General features: G+C 44.3%; 1 protein-coding gene and 1 pseudogene across 2 annotated transcripts in view; one reads left to right on the plus strand and one right to left on the minus strand.

The window, feature by feature from the left end:
• Positions 1-259: 259 nt before the first annotated feature.
• The window catches only part of ZNF589 (zinc finger protein 589), a 27904-nt gene continuing 10622 nt past the window's right edge, over positions 260-17541 (minus strand). Inside the window, exons 3-4 of one of the 2 annotated variants that reach the window (XM_011981005.1) lie at positions 9226-9352; positions 260-2254 (exon numbers count right to left, since the gene is read on the minus strand). In XM_011981005.1, coding sequence (XP_011836395.1) covers positions 393-2254; positions 9226-9352 — 1989 coding nt within the window. In that variant the 3' untranslated portion in view covers positions 260-392. Of the gene's footprint in view, positions 2258-9225; positions 9353-17541 lie in introns of both variants that reach the window. The other variant, XM_011981004.1, reaches the window with a different exon arrangement.
• On the plus strand, positions 10756-13637 carry LOC105540467 (annotated as a pseudogene).

Consider the following 17541-nt stretch of genomic DNA (forward strand, 5'->3'; position numbering starts at 1 on the left):
TAGGAGAGGACACAGCAAAGGCTAGAGATGTATAAAAAAATAAAGCAGGAGAGTGTCATAGAAGCCAATGGAAGAACACAGTTGCAGGAGGAAGTAGTCAGATGCAAAGACCATTCCTCTAAGGGGACTGTCACTTGACAGCTCTGCCCTCAGAAGTTAGATCTCTGCCATCTTCACATCTGTAGGAATGTAAGCGGTCAGAAGACTCTCCCTAAAGCCCTTAGAACGAGAGTGGGGTGAGTGTACAGTAGATAGATTTGACTCCCAGTATCTCTTAAGGGGCCACTTCCAGCCAACACTTTACTCTCACTCCATGAAGAAGGCTTCTCCCGAGTGTGTCCTCTGACATGTGACAAGGAATGATGTCCACGTACAGCTCTGTCCACATTACCTTACAAACAAGGCTTCTCCCTGAGCATTTCTGCTGGTGCGGCTGATGGCTGACTTGCGAAAATCACATCCTCACTCCTTGCACCTCTAAAGCTTTTCCCCAAATGTGTCTTCTGGTGTATGTTGAGCTGTGACTTCCTCCTAAAGCCTCGCCCACACTCCGTGCAAGCATAAGGCTTCTCCCCCGAGTGTATCCTCTGATGCAAGCTGAGAGTGGACTTGTGGCTAAAGTTTCGCCCACACTCCATGCACGCGTAAGGCTTCTCTCCTGTGTGTGTCCTCCAGTGTCTGCTGAGGAGTATCTTCCGGCCAAATCCCCGCCCACATTCCCCACACACATAAGGCTTCTCCCCTGAATGTGTCTGCTCGTGTGCGAGGAGAGTTGATTTATCACGAAAGCCTCGCCCACACTGGCTGCACACATAAGGTTTCTCCCCGGAGTGTGTACTCCGGTGGTAGTGGAGGGTTGACTGAGCGATAAAGCCTCGCCCACACTCTCCGCAGACATAAGGCTTTTCTCCTGTGTGTGTCCTCTGGTGTCTGATGAGCTGTGATTTTGTGATAAAGCCGCGCCCACACTCCGCGCACGCATAAGGCTTCTCCCCAGAGTGTATCCTCTGATGTACACTGAGAGCGGACTTGAGGCTAAAGTTTCGCCCACACTCAAAGCACGTGTAAGGCTTCTCTCCCGTGTGTGTCCTCCAGTGTCCACTGAGGAATATCCTCCGGCTAAATCCCCGCCCACATTCCCCACACACATAAGGCTTCTCCCCTGAGTGTGTTCTCCGATGTGATTTGAGCGTCGACTTCTGGCTAAATCCATGCCCACACTCCTCACACACATGAGGCTTCACCTCTGAATGTGTCCACTGGTGTAGGAGGAGAGTCGATTTAGCACGAAAGCCTCGCCCACACTCTCTGCAAACAAAAGGCTTCTCATCTGAATGTATCCTCTGGTGTGTGTTGAGACATGATCTCCTTACAAAGCCTCGGCCACAGTCCCTGCACACGTAAGGCTTATCCCCTGTGTGAATTCTCTGGTGCTTAATGAGTTCTGACTTTTCACGAAAGCCTCGCCCACACACTGTGCACATAAATGACTTCTCCCTTGTGTGTGTCCTCTGATGTCTGATGAGGTATGGCTTGCAGCTAAAGCCTCGCCCACACTGGCTGCACACATAAGGTTTCTCCCCAGAGTGCGTACTCAGGTGGTTGCGGAGGACTGACTCAACTATAAAGCCTCGCCCACACTCTCCGCAGACATAAGGCTTTTCTCCTGTGTGTGTCCTCTGGTGTATGATGAGCTGTGACTTCCTGCTAAAGCCGCGCCCACACTCCCTGCACACCTGTGACTGCCTTTTGTCTGAAGATTTTTCTGCTGTGACTGCCTTCTGTCTGAACAGGTTTGACTTCTGGTTAAAAGCTAATGCATACTCTCCAAACCTGACTGCTCCAAACCCTGGGGTTTCTGCCCTCTTGGAAATTCTGTCTACTTCCTCAGAGCTTGCATTCTGGGCTGGACTGAGCTGTATCTCTAATATTCTGTTGCCTCCCTGAGAGCTTATTGGTGGTCTCTGGAACAGGCTAGAGAAACCCACTAAAGTCCCCCTCTCATTTGTACTCCAAAACAAGGGTCTGACGCCTCCTTCCACTCGTTGATCTTCTGTTTCAGCCCCCCTGTGATTTTTATCAGAAGGACATTGTGGCTGTGGCTGATCCCCTGGGCAGGAGTTTCCTGGGTGGAGTTGATTTCCTGCATGGAAACCTGGAATGGGATGATTGTGTAGCTCATCTTGGCTGAGGAATTGCTGACTGCCAAAGGCCAGAGGGCAAGAAGGGCAGGTGTGGACTTCTGGCTTTGATTCTGCTGAAGAGAGAAAGTTTCCAGTCAGAAAAGTCACAGGAAGGGCTGACTGGGCTCCTGTTTTATGGTAAGACCTGGCCCATTAATCATTCTAAATGATTAAAGTCTTTCTCCCCAAGATATGCTATGCAGGACCTGTATTTCCATTCAGCTTCTTCAAACTTTTGATTTGGAAATCATTTCAAATAGACAGAAAAGCTGCAAGAATATGAATAATACAAAGGGCCAGGTACAGTGGATCATGCCTGTTAATCCCAGCACTTTGGGAGGACAAGGTGGGCGGATTGCCTGAGCTCAGGACTTGAAGACTAGCCTGGGCAACACGGTGAACGCCGTCACAAAAAAAGTTCCTGATGTTTCCCATGATTAGATTCAGATTATACATTGCACTCCATTTTTACCTATTACATATTTTACTTTAATCCAAAAAAACCCACAGCCGAATCTATTCTGTATATTATCCCAACAGAGAATCTTCCAAGTAGGCATCTGAGACATCCTCAGCTCTGTAAATATCTACAGTTATACTAAAATTATCTTCTACCATAATCACATAATGCCACAAGCATTTGTTTCCACTGAGAGAGAACAGTCTTTGTGACCTATATGGGAATGCTCTTTGTGACTTTTCCTTTGAGAAGGATGGATTGAGATAGGAGTCACTTAGTCTCGATGTCCGCCAATGTAGAATGCAGTACAGAATAGTAGTTGAAGAATGTGCATAGGAAGCCTTCATTTGAGTTTCCCCACTTATCAGTAGATATTTATTAGAGGAAGATTACATGCCAGGTTCTACAGAAGTAAGGATTCATCAGTGGAGAAGACAGGCACAACTGACTTAAAGGAGGCTGGCTTTTGGTCCTCCAATCCAAGATCTGCTCTTCCCTGTTTTCCACAAGTCAGCAAATACAGCAATGTTACCATTGAGCTGTACTTTGCTAAGAAATATAAAAATTAACTTGCAACTGTTTCTAACCAGCTGAAAATAACAACCATGAACCTTTTGTAATCCAGGCCAGACCCTTTATCAGCCTAACTGAAGACCCTTGCCTAACTAATAAATAGGATTTTTTTTTTTTTTTTTTTTTTTGAGACAGAGTCTCACTCTGTCGCCAGGCTCAAGTGCAGTGGCACGATCTCGGCTCACTGCAACCTCTACCTCCCGGGTTCAAGTGATTCTCTCGCCTCAGCCTCCCGAGTAGCTGGGACTACAGGCGCCCATCACTCCACCCAGCTAATTTCTGTATTTTTAGTAGAGACGGGGTTTCACCATGTTGGGCAAGATGGTCTCAATCTCTTGACCTTGTGATCCACCCACCTCGCGGCCTCCCAAAGTGCTGGGATTATAGGCGTGAGTCACCGCCCGGCCTTTTTTTTTTTTTTTTTTTTTTGGAGACAGTTTCACTCTTGTCGCCCAGCCTGGAGTGTAATGGTGGGATCTCCGCTCACTGCAACTTCCACCTCCTGGGTTCGAGCAATTCTCCTGCCTCAGCCTCCTGAGTGGTTGGGATTACAGGCGCGCGCCACCATAACTGGCTAATTTTTGTATTTTTAGTAGAGACGCGGCTTCACCATGTTGGCCAGGCTGGTTTCGGACTCCTGATCTCAGGTGATCCCACCCTCCTCAGCCTCCCAAAGTGCTGGGATTACAAGTGTGAGCCACTGCGCTGGCCAGGAGAATTGTTTTAACCAAACATGTATAGACCCATGGATTCATTCCATCCTATGCAGAGTCCTGGTCTTTCATATTTAATTAGCACAAATGCCATAAAACTGCCTTCCTACTATTTAGTAGTCCTCTCTGTGAACTATTCAGTAAGGTTTCTTTACTATTCATTCCCTTGCCTGACAATTAAATAAACTCAAAATTTTTATTTATTTATTCACTTGTATAAAGTTCCGATGGTCTTTATTACCTGAATTTGGATTGTAAGCTCTATTACTATTATTATTATCCTTAATAATAATAGACCCCATAATAAACATCACTTACTATGGGCCCAGCATTGTGTTTTGTGCTATGCAGGGCTTTACATAAAGACCAAATTTAATCCTGGTATTATCATTTCATAGATCGGGAAATTGAAGTTTAGAAGGATTAGTAACTTTGTGTCCACAGTCATAAAGTAAGAAAAGACAAGACAGGGTTCAGGATGCCAAAATATGTGTTCCTAAATACTCTCAATACACCACGAATAACTCTGAGCTGTTTAAAGGCCTATGTTCTATAAATAATGAGATCCTTGCTTCTTTGACTAGGCCTTTGAAGAAAAGAAGCCAGTGAGAATTAAGCCCCCTGACATAGATGCAATACCTCTTGGAAAAGCTAACCAACTTTGGCCTTTGAACTACATCTAGGGGCCAGGAGTGTTCCAGGCTTTGACTACTCTAGGCTTGCAAAGCTGCCATCCAGACATCCCGATGATCAGATTCCCAGACACCCAGACCAACTGCTCCAACTCTCTCAGGACAGGAAGAGGGATGAGGACTACCTAAGCTACACCGCTCCAGAGGAGTCACTGAAACCAGGACCCCTATCCATCCAGAAGAAATGAAGCCCTGGAGCCACAGAGTGCTGCCCTAGAATCAGGAATCGAAGAATGTGGTGGTGGGAGCGGGTAACTAAAGCCAAATGGGGCACGGCACCGTGGCTCACGCTTGTAATCCTAACACTTAGGGAGGCCGAGGCGGGTGGATCACTTGAAGTCAGGAGTTCAAGACCAGCCTGGCAAACATGGTGAAATCTCATCTCTATTCAAGATACAAAAATTAGCCGGACATGGTGGCAGGCGCCTGTAATCCCAGCTACTCGGGAGGTTGAGGCAGGAGAATCACTTGAACGCGGGAGGCGGAGGTCGCTGTGAGCCAGGATCGCACCATCGTACTCCAGCCTGGGTGACAGAACAAGACTCTGTCTCAGACAAATAAATAATAAAGCCAACTGGACCCCCATCCATACAAAAGAAATTAAGCCCTGGAGCCACAGAGTTCTGTCCTAGAAGAAGGAACAGAAGAATGGAATGGGAGTGGGTGACTAAAGCCAATTCTTCCTCTTATTTTATTTTATTTTATTTTTTTGAGACAGAGTCTCTGTTGCCCAGGCTGCAGTGCAATGGTGTGATCCTGGCTCACTGTAACCTCCGCTTCCCAGGTTCAAGCAATTCTCTTGCCTCAGCCTCCCAAGTAGCTGGGACTACAGGGGTGTGCCACTGTGCCCAGCTAACTTTTGTATTTTTAACAGTGACGGGGTTTCACCATGTTGCCCAGGCTGGTCTCGAACTCCTGAGCTTCGAACTCAGCCTCCCAAAGAGCAAGGATTACAGGTGCGAGCCACCGGGCCTGGCCTTTTTATTTTTATTTATTTATTTATTTATTTTTGGGACGGAGTCTCGCTCTGTCACCCAGGCTGGAGTGCAGTGGCGCGATCTCGACTCACTGCAACCTCCGCCTCCCGGGTTCAAGTGATTCTCCTGCCTCAGCCTCCTGAATAGCTGGGATTACAGGCACATGCCACCTCGCCCGGCTAATTTTTGTAGTTTTAGTAGAGACAGGGTTTCACCATGTTGGTCATGCTGGTCTCGAACTCCTGACCTCATAATCCGCCCGCCTCGGCCTCCCAATGTGCTGGGATTAGAAGCGTGAGCCACTGCACCTGGCCTCTTCCTTCTTTTTTCTACATTTCTAATAAACAAGACCCTTCAACTTAAAAAAAAGGAAGTCCATAATGTTCAAAGTAAAAGCCAAGCTGCTTAGAGGGCCCACTGGTTTCCACCTACTGCTTCTTTGACTCAAGCCTATTCTCCAGCCTTCATTTGCTCCATCTGAGCCACACTATCCTCCCATCCAGATGACTTATACTGTCTGGTTTCTATGTCTACAGCACCCTTCTCCCATACATATTACTGGTATATTCTAAGAATGCAGAACTAGACCCAGCGTTTAATAGTCAATACATACTTTTGAGTAAATGAGTGACAGGAGCCAAGTTAATTAAAAAAGGACTAGAGGGTTAGGCAGAAGATGTTCTCAATACTGTCAGAACAAAAGCCTCCTTTTTATAACTTATGTTTCGTAACATCTCACTTACTGTCCTGAAATAAAATTCATATTTAATTAAGTGTACTCATATGCAGAATGTTTTGTGTTTTTTTTCTCTCCAAGATGGAGTCTTGCTCTGTCGCCCAGGCTGAAGTGCAGTGGTGCAATCTTGGCTCACTGCAAACTCCGCCTCCCAGGTTCAAGTGATTCTCCTGCCTCAGCCTCCTGCATAGCTGGGATTACAGGTGCACATCACCATGCCTGGCTGATTTTTTTTTTTTTTCTATTTTTAGTAGAGGTGGGGTTACACCATGTTGGCCAGACTGTTCTCAAACTCCTGACCTCGTGATCCGCCGGCCTCAGCCTCCCAAAGTGCTGGGATTACAGGCATGAGCCACCACGCCTGGCCACAGAATGTTTTAATAATGTAATGCCCTATCCAAAACATTAAAAAGAAAGGAACTGGGCGTGGTGGCTCACGCCTGTAATCCCAACACTTTGGGAGGCTGAGGCAGGCAGATCATCTGAGGTCAGTAGTTTGAGACCAGCCTGACCAACATGGTGAAATCCTGTCTCCACTAAAAATACAAAAATTAGCCGGGCATGGTGGCACATGCCTGTAATCCCAGCTACTCAGGAGGCTGAGGCAGGACAACTGCATGAACTGGGGAGGCAGAGGTTGCCATGAGCCGAGATTGCACCACTGCACTCCAGCCTGGGGGACAAGAGCAAAGTTCAGTCTCAAAAAAAAAAAAAAAAAAAGAAAAAAAGAAAGTAATTTACAATAAAAATATTCATTTCAATATGTAATCTCTTGACAGGGCTACATTATGAGACATACCAGAGCAATCAGGTGCTTACAGGACAAGACAAGTGTTTACACTGTAGACAAGACAGCTACAAATGCAGACACACATGGATGTGCCTTATTGATGACTATGTGTGTTCTAGTAGTGACAGACCTAAGTGTGCTATGCAAGCGGTTACTCAAACACCACAACCAGCACTGCCATGAGTGATGTGATTTTTTTTTCATATTAGTGAACACCTCTTGGTAAAGCTCAAAAACTATTTTCTCTTGATTTACAATCTACCATGCAAAAATTACTTTATGATACTAACATAGATTTATATTCTAGATTCAGAACATTACAAATAGATCCGTGGGCTACAGGAGAAAAAAAAAAGGAGACAGAGAAGGAGTTGATATAAATTAAGAGAATTTTTTAGAAGATGGAATGTGTGGATCTCATCTGAATCCCGATTCAATTTTGCAAAAAAACTTGAGATGATCTAGGTGTTGGATGATACTGAAGCGTTTCTGGTAACTTTCTGAGTTCTGATCATGACACTGTGGTTATATAAGAAAATATTAGGCCGGGCACAGTGGCTCATGCCTGTAATCCCAGCACTTTGGGAGGCTGAGGCAGGTGGATCATCTGAGGTCAGGAGTTCGAGACCAGCCTGGCTAACATGGTGAAACCCCGTTTCTACTAAAAATACAAAAAAATTAGCGGGGTGTGGTAGTGCGTGCCTGTACTCCCAGCTACTCGGGAGGCTGAGGCAGGAGAATTGCTTGAACCCGGAAGGTGGAGGTTGCAGTGAGCCAAGATCGCGCCACTGCATTCCAGCTTGGGCAACAAGAGTGAAACTCCATCTCAAAAAAAATAAATAAATAAAATAAAATATCCTTACTTATTGGAGTTGCACTGTGATATAACATGAGTGGTATGTCATGATATTTGAGATTTGCTTTAAATAATTCAGCAATAAGAGAAAAAGTGATGTAGAGAGAAAGGGAAAGATGGATCAAGAACAAAAACAGTTTAACACCTGAAATGGATCCAATGAGATCCAAAGTTTCAGGATCAAGATTAATTTGAATCAGATTATTTTAAGACAATTTTAACATATTCTTCAGAATCAACAAAATGTATGAGCATAAAGATAGAGAGTAACAAGACCAGATGAAATGAGACCAGATCAGATTGGCCAATTGAAAGCTAACTTAAATGGATGAATCTGCACTGAAATAGAAATAAGAAAAACTAGGATTGAAATGAGGCCAATTCAAATGAGATTAAAGCAGTGCAAAATAGGTCTAAACAGACGCAAAGAGAATAAATCAGAGCTATTTAATTCATAGCTATGCCAGATGAAGACAAACCTTGAGAAAGCTGCTGAGAGAAATGTGAGGAACTTTGAAAATCTGACTCTCATCAATAACTCAGAAATATCCAGAATGATTTTGTTATTTGCTAACCTAGTAATCAGTTTTAGTTTTCAAATAAGTGAATAAAAACACGATGTATGATATCCAGTAATCTATAAAACATCAAACTGACAGACTTATACCTTAAACCTCAAACATTTCCAACTTCTAGGTCATAGAAGGCATCTCTTACTATTCTCCTCCTCATTCTCTGTACTCCAAACACCTTGGCCTCTTTGCTTTTCCTCCAAAGGACTAGATATGCTCCTGCCTCCAGAGCCGTGGCACTGCTTTCCTCTTGTCTGGAGCAGTTTCCCACCTGACCCACATACCCAACCTCCTTACCTCCTTCAAGCCTTTGTTCAAATGTACTTCCTCAGAGAGGCCTACCCTGATCACGCAATTTAAAAGTTCAGCCAGTTGCCTCCACACCCAGGCACTTCAGATCTCCCTTAATCTGCTCTACTTATATTTATATATATCTTATACATTTTTTAACTATGTAGCACTTATTATCCTTTGACATTTATAATTTACCTATATATGCTGCTTATTGTACATTGTCAGTCTACCTATACTAGAATGTAAGCTCCATGAGAGAAGAAATGCTTTATTATTCTATTCATCGATATGTTCTAAGAGATTAAAACATTGGCTGGCACACTGAATATGGTCAGTAAATACTTAAATGGAAAAATGAAGGAAGAGAACATATCCTCACCCAACGAGACCAGATTCCTGAGATTTTCCAGCATCACTTCTTTGAATAGGTTCCTCTGCTCAAGGTTCAGTCTCTTCCACTCTGCCTCAGTGAAAAGCACAGCCACATCCTCGAAAGTCACTGGTCCCTAAATCAACCAATAAATTCATATTCATCAAGTCATAATTAAGATTCACAGGGAGAATGGAACTGGTGGTCTTGGAGAATCTAGCTACATAAGAAATGGGTCTAGGCCAGGCACGGTGGCTCACACCTACAATTCCAGCACTTTGGGAGGCCAAGGTGGGAGGTTACCTTGAGGTCAGGAGTTCAAGACCAGCCTGGCTAATATGTTAAAACACTGTCTCCAGTAAAAATACAAAAATTAGCTGGGCGTGGTGGCACACGCCTGTAGTCCCAGTTACTCGGGAGGCTGAGGCAGGAGAATCGCTTGAACCCTAGAGGCAGAGGTTGCAGTAAACCAAGATCACTCCACTGCACTCCAGTGTGGGCGACAGAGGGAGACTCTGCCTCAAAAAAAAAAAAAAAAAAAAAGAGAGAAAGAAATGGATTTGCTACTTGGGAGGCTGAGGTGGGAGGATTGCTTGAGCCCAGGAGTTCAAGACTAGCTTGGGCAACAGTGAGACCCTGTCTCTATGAAAAATAAACAAAAATTAGCCAGGTATGGGGGTGTACACCTGTAGTTCCAGCTATTCAGAAGGCTGAGGTAGGAGGATTGCCTGATCCTAGCAGGTCGGGGCTACAGTGAGCTGAGATTGCACCATTGCACTCTGGCCTGGGTGACCAGAGTGAGACCGTCTCAAAAAAACCTACACCATATGCTTTTTCATCTTCAAGTCTCTTCTCTTCAAAATGAGTATTCAGTGGTGTTTTCTCTTTAGTTATACTTGAAAGGTGGCATTGCCCTCAGATACCAAGGGAGCCACCAATCAACTTACTTCTACTGAATTCAAGCATTATTTGCTCAGTGACCAACTGCTTCAGCCTGTGGGTATTTCATAACACTCCTAACTTGCCCTAGATTTTTTTTTTTTTTTTTTTGAGACAAGTCTTACTCTGTCGCCCAGGCTGGAGTGCAGTAGCATGAACTCAGCTCACTGCAACCCCTGCCTCCTGGGTTCAAGTGATTCTCCTGCCTCAGCCTCCCAAGTAGCTAGGACTACAGGTGCATATCACCACGCCTGGCTAATATTTTTGGGGTTTTTTTGTTTTTTTTTTTTTTTAGTAGAGATGAGGTTTCACCATGTTGGCCAGGCTAGTCTCTAATTCCTGACCTCAAGTGATCTGCCTGCCTTGGACTTGCTTTAGATTTTTAACTTCACTCTGCAGACTTCAGGGAACATTTGCACATTATTCCCAGCTGCTTCTGATCGTCCTGAGTACCTCTTCTCTGACTCAGCTTCTTCCTCCTATTCTCAGGTATTCATCAGTCTTCTTGTCCACCTTCCAGTGGTCCTTGGCACTTCAGGAGTTGGGAATATATATTCCAGGTTCTAAAGCGAAACTAACTAAGCTTCTATGAAATCAAAGATGACAGTAGGGGCTGGAGAAAGCACACTGCAAGGCTACCAAGCCAGAGCTTCTTAGCATCCTCCCCTGAGAGCTGGACTATAAAAGAGATTTAATAAAACCCAGCACAGAAGAGCAGAAGCAGTAGAGAATAATAATGACGCTGAGCTAAGAGTAGGAAACTAGGTGTAGATACTGAAATCCTTGAGTGTGTGAGAAGTTTTGGGAGGGACGTCACATCTATAGCCAGCAGCCCAGGCAGTCAGGCTGCATGGCATAGTGTAGGAGGGAGGACAGAAAGTCTAGACAGCAGGCCAGGACCCAGGATTAGGCAGCCAAGGCCTGAGCGGGCAGTGGTGTGGGCTGCTGTCCCTTACATGCTTTCCATGACCTGCTGCTTCAGGCATATCCTGGTTCTCATATTCTCACTGATCTTTCCACTTGTCTTTTTATATCCCGGGTCTCATAATTTCTCTTGTTCAAGCCTTGTGTCTCTCATGTTCCAACATCCTCTCCATTTCTCTCTTGACTTCTCTTCCCCCTCTAGTTCTTCCACTGAAGCATAAAATAGGTTCAGCTACAATGGAAGCTAGGCTTTTTGCACAGTGGATGTAGTAGGAGCCCAATCTATGGAGCCCGACCACACAAGTCCAAATCCCAACTTTGCCACTTATACAATACATGACCTTTGGAAACTTACATAACCTCTCTGTGTCTTAGTTTCCACATCTATAAAATGGGCTTGATAATGACACCTACTATCTTAATAAAGATAAAGCACTGACATCAATGCCTGATATGCAGTAAACACTTGCTATTACTATTTGCTATAATTAAGCAATGGAATGTTTTATATTTAAATGAAAACTGGTTTTTAAAATAAGTAAATAATTTTTGGTTCTCAAAAAGTAATCAAACATTCTGTCCAGTACAAGGCAAGAAGAGGAAGTAAAAAGCATAGAGACTGGTAAGGAAGAAATAAAATTACCCCTATTTGCCAAGGACATGGTTCTCTATGCAGGAAATGCAAAGGAATCTATAAAAATGATCATATAACTAGTAAGTGAGTCCAGGAGGATTGAAAGATACAAGATGAACACATAAACATCCATCGTATTCCTATAGATTAGCAACAACCATGTGAAACTGAAATTAAAAACATAATACTATTTACAATCACTCCCCCCAAAAAGAGGTGCCTAACATAAACCCAACAAAACAAGTATAACATCTGTACACTGAAAACTACAAAATGCCAATGGAAAAAAAAAATCAAAGAAGATCTAGGTAAATGGGGAGACAAAGCATGTTCATGAGTTGGAAGGCTCAACATAGTAAAGACGTCAATCTTCCCCAAAATGATCTATAGATTTAACACAATTCCTATCAAAATCCCAAACAGATTTTTTTTGTAGATTTATAGACAACTTATCCTATAATATATATAAGACAAAGAAACTAGAAGAACAAAGTAAGAGGGATCACTCTACCTCATATTAAACTTACTACTATTTGGTCACTGCAATACTTGAGACAGGGTATTGATGGAAGAATAGACACACAGATCAATAGAAGAGAACCGAGAACCAAGAACCCAAAAAGAGATCAACACAAATACCCCAAATTGCTAAAAGTAATTCAATGAAGAATAGATTTTGCAACAAACAGTGCTGGACCAACTGGACATTCACAGACAAAAAAATTAACCTGAACCTAAAACCTCACACTGTATACAAAAAAAAAAAAAAAAAATCAAAATGAATCACTAATTTAAATACAAAAATATAAAAATGTTAGAAAAAAATACAGGAGAAGATCTGTATTGGGACCTAGTGCTTGGTAAAGAGTTCTTAGACATGACACCAAAACCACAATCCATAAAAGAAAAACACAATAAAACAGACTTCACCGAAATTAAAACTTTTTTCAGTGGCTCACGTCTGTAATCCTAGCACTTCACTTTGGGAGGCTGAGGCAGGCGGATATCCTGAGGTCAGGAGTTTGAGACCAGCCTGGCCAACATGGTGAAGCCCCATCTCTACTGGAACATAGAAGCAGACGGAACATTTCCTAACCCATCCTATGAATCCAGCATTACCCTAATAGCAAATCTAGATAAAGACATTAGAAATTAAAACTATAGATCAATATATCTCACAGAGACACAATACCCCCCTCCCAAAATATAAGAAAATCAAATCCAGAAAAGTATAAGAAGAATTACACACCACACTTGGGTTTATTATAGTTCTGCAAAGCTGGTTCAACATTTGAAAATCAATCATTGTAGAGGTCAGGGTTGGTTTTTCAAGACGGCTGCCTTCGAGGCTCTGGGGTCCGGCTGTGGGCAGCTTCCCCATGGGCTCCTAGCAGGCCCAGCAGCGACCAGCTGGTCTCAGCTTCCAGCTCGCCGCTTCAGGGCAGTGGTGGAGATCCAAGAAGGAAAGACAACTATAATTGAAGGCCGTATCACAGCGACTCCCAAGGAGAGTCCAAATCCTCCAAACCCCTCTGGTCAGTGCCCCATCTGCCATTGGAACCTGAACCACAAGTAAAACTATGACAATGTTTTGCTGCTTAGCCAGTTCATCCAGCCTCATGGAGGCACGCTGCCCTAAAAGATCACAGGCCTATGCCGGGAAGAGCACTGCAAGATGGAGGAGTGTGTGAAGATGGCCTACCAAGCAGGTCTGTTACCAAATCATAGGCCTCAGCTTCCTGAAGGAGTTGTTCCAAAGAGCAAACCGCAACTCAACCAGTATCTGATGCGCTGGGCTCCCCACTCCCTCATGCCCATCTACATAAAAGGCCTCCCCTGGAACAGGGTGCTCATGGCCTTGGGGTCCCCCCTCCTGAGGGACAATGTCTGCTACTCAAGAACACCTTGGAAGCTGTATCACTGACAGACAGCAGAGCTTCTAGAGTTCCTCCGCACTATGGAGTAGGAGGCCCACTCACAAGCCCTCGGTCACAACTATAGTCCTGCCCCAACCGCCCCACGACGGCCTGGCCCCTCTGACATGTATGGACAGGTGACAGTGGGACGAACTTCAGTACCCTTGGCCTCCCCAGTAGCAATGCTGGGAGCTAGAGGCAGGCAGGGCAGTTGGGTCCCTCGGCAGCTGCTGTGGGGCTTGGGCCATACTCAGTGCTGGGAACAGAAGATTTTGCCCAATGGAATGTCATAAACTAGGCTCGTGGGCTTAAAGAAAAGAAAAGAAAAGAAAATCAATCATTGTAATCCACCATGTTAATAGGCTAAAGAAACAAAATCAGATGATCATATCATTTGATGCAGAAAACACACTTGACAAAACCCAACATCTAGTGACTATAAAAATTCTCAGTTGCCAGGCGTGGCGGCTCATGCCTGTAATCCCAACAGTTTGGGAGTTTAAAGCAGGATTGCTTGAGCTCAGGAGTTTGAGATCAGCCTGGGCAACATGGCAAGACCCCATTTCTGGCCAGCCATGGTGACTCTTGCCTGTAATCCCAGCACTTTGGGGGACTAAGGCAGGCAGATCACCTGAGGTTACAAGTTCGAGACCAGCCTGGCCAACATGGCAAAACCCTGTCTCTACTAAAAATAAATAAACTAGCCAGGCATAGTGGTGGGCACCTGTAATACCAGCTACTCGGGAGACTGAGGCAGGAGAATCACCTGAACCTGGGAAGCGGAGGTTGCAGTGAGCCAAGATCATGCCACTGCACTCCAACCTGGAGACAGAGCAAGACTTTGTCTCAACAACAACAACAAAAAAGTAAAAACTCTCAACTAGGCATGGTGGCTCAGTACTTTGGGAGGCTAAGGTAAGCAGATCACTTGAGGTCAGGAGCTTGAGACCAGCCTGGCCAACATGGTGAAACCCCGTCTCCACTAAAAATACAAAAATTAGCTGGGCGTGGTGGTGCACACCTGTAATCCCAGCTACTTGGGAGGCTGAGGCATGAGAATTGCTTGAACCCAAGAGGCAGAAGTTGCAGTGCACCGAGATGGCGCTTCTGCACTCCAGTCTGGCAGATAGAGTGAGACTGTCTCAAAAAAATAAAAAACAAAAATAAAAAGTAATAGCTCTCAGCAAACTAGAAATATAGCAGAACTTCCTCAATTGACAAAGAACATCTACCAAAAACCTACAACAAACATCCTGCTTTATAGCAAGAGACTAGATGGTTTTCCTAGATAACTGGAAACAAAGCAAGGATGCCTTCTCTCACCACTCCTGTTCAACATTGTACTGAAAGTCCTAGCTACTGCAATGAGACAAGAAAAAGAACATGTACACATATTTGAAAAGAAGTAAAGCTGTCTTTGTTCACAGATGACATGACTGTCTACATAGGAAATCCCAGAGAATCTACAAAAATAAGTAAATAAATAAATAAAAATCTTGGAACTAATAAACAAGCATAGAAAGGCTGCAGGATATAAGATCATCTGCTTTCCTATATGTCAACTGCTTTCCTATATACCAGGAATGAACAATTAGAATTTTAAATTTTACACACACACATATACACAGAGTATCAAAAAATTAAAGCAATTGGGGTTCCAGCAATTCTCCTGAGATTACAGGCATCAGCCACCGCGCCTGGCTTGTTTTGTTTTGTTTTGTTTTTCGAGACGGAGTCTTGCTCTGTCGCCCAGGCTGGAGTGCAGTGGCCGGATCTCAGCTCACTGCAAGCTCCACCTCCCGGGTTCACGCCATTCTCCTGCCTCAGCCTCCCGAGTAGCTGGGACTACAGGCGCCCACCACCTCGCCCGGCTAATTTTCTTGTATTTTTAGTAGAGACGGGGTTTCACCGTGTTAGCCAAGATGGTTTTGATCTCCTGACCTCGTGATCCGCCCGTCTCAGCCTCCCAAAGTGCTGGGATTACAGGCTTGAGCCACCGCGCCCGGCCTTGTTTTGTTTTTTAAGAGATAAGGTCTCACTGTGTCGCCCAGGCTGGAGTACAGTGGCATAATCATAGCTCAATGCAGCCTTAAACTCCTGAGCTCAAGTGATCCTCCCACGGCAGCCTCCCAAGTAGCTAGGACTACAGGTACATGCCACCAATCCCAGTAAATTTCTTTTTTAATTTTTTAGAGATGGGATCTTGCTGTGTTGCCCAGACTAGTCTTGAACTGCTGGGCTCAAGTGATACTCTCACTTGAGGAAAACGTCAAACGAATCCCAAGTAAGGGACATTCTACAAAATATCTGACTAGTACTTCCTTGGAGACATGACAACTAAGTGTAATATGATAACCTGGATGGGATCTTGGAACAGAAAATGGTCATTAAAACTAAAGAAATCCGAATAAAGTATGGACTTTAGTTAATAACCACCATTATTATTGATTCATTAATACTAACGGTGACAGCCGGGCATGGTGGCCACACCTGCAGTCCAAACACTTTGGGAAGCCAAGGATCACTTGAGGTCAGGAGTTTGGGACCAGCCTGGCCAACATGGCGAAAGCCCATCTACTGAAAATACAAAAAACAGCCATGTGCGGTGGTGCACACCTGTAATCCTAGCTACTCAGGAGGCTGAGGCAAGAGAATCACTTGAACCGAGGAAGCAGAGGCTGTAGTGAGCTTAGATTGCACAACTGCACTCCAGCCCGGGAAACAGAGGGATCTTCTGTCTCAAAAAAAAAAAAAAAAAGAAAAAAGAAAAAGCCCAGATTATTAAGATAAAGATCTACATAAATGAGGAAAAAATTGTCTAAATAAATGGAGAGACACTGTGCTGATGGACCAGAACACTCAATAATGTTAAGATGTTATTTTCCCCCAAACTAATATAAAAATTCAAAGCAATTCAATCAAAATCTCATTGTAGAAATTGATAAGACTTTCAATTTCAAATTGATAGATTTCAATATTTATATAAAAATGCAAAAGACTTAAGAATATGCAAAGCAACCTCAAAAAAATAATAAAATTAGCCAGGTGCGGTGGCTCATGCCTGTAATCCCAGCACTTTAGGAGGCAGAGGCAGGCAGATCAGGAGGTCAGGAATTGAGACCATCCTGGCTAACACGGTGAAACCCCGTCTCTACTAAAAATACAAAAAATTAGCCATGCATGGCGGTACACGCCTGTAGTCCTAGCTACTAGAGAGTCTGAGGCAGGAGAATCACTTGAACCTGGGAGGTGGAGGTTGCAATGAGCCAAGATCACGCCACTGCACTCCAGCTGGGGAGACAGAGGTGAGACTCTGTCTCAAAATAATAATAATAATAATAATAATAATAATAATAATAAAATTTAAGGACTTACACTACCTGATTTTTAAGACTTACCATAAAGCTACATTAGTGAAGAGCACAATACAAATGTGAGAAGAGTTCAAAGGAGCAGAACAGAGCACCCAGAAAACAGACCCACAACTGATTTTTCTTTTTTTTTGAGACAGGGTCTCACTCCATCACCCAGGCTGGAGTGCAGCGGTGCGAACATGGTTCACTGCAGCCTCAACCTGCCAGGCTCAAGTGATCCTCCCACCTCAGCCTCCCACATAGCTGGGACTACAGGCAAACAACTCCAGCTAATTTTTTGTACTTTTTGTAAAGATGAGGTTTCGCCATGTTGCCCAGGCTGGTCTCGAACTCCTGAGCTCAAGCAATCCACCTGCCTTGACCTCCCAGAGTGCTAGGATTACAGGTATGAGCACTGTGCCTCGCCCCACAATTGATTTTTAACAAAAGTATCAGGCCGGGCATGGTGGCTCAAGCCTGTAATCCCAGCACTTTGGGAGGCCGAGACGGGTGGATCACTAGGTCAGGAGATCAAGACCATTCTGGCTAACATGGTGAA

The sequence above is a fragment of the Mandrillus leucophaeus genome, unplaced genomic scaffold (genome assembly GCF_000951045.1).
Source record: "Mandrillus leucophaeus isolate KB7577 unplaced genomic scaffold, Mleu.le_1.0 Scaffold22, whole genome shotgun sequence".
Lineage (NCBI taxonomy): Eukaryota > Metazoa > Chordata > Mammalia > Primates > Cercopithecidae > Mandrillus > Mandrillus leucophaeus.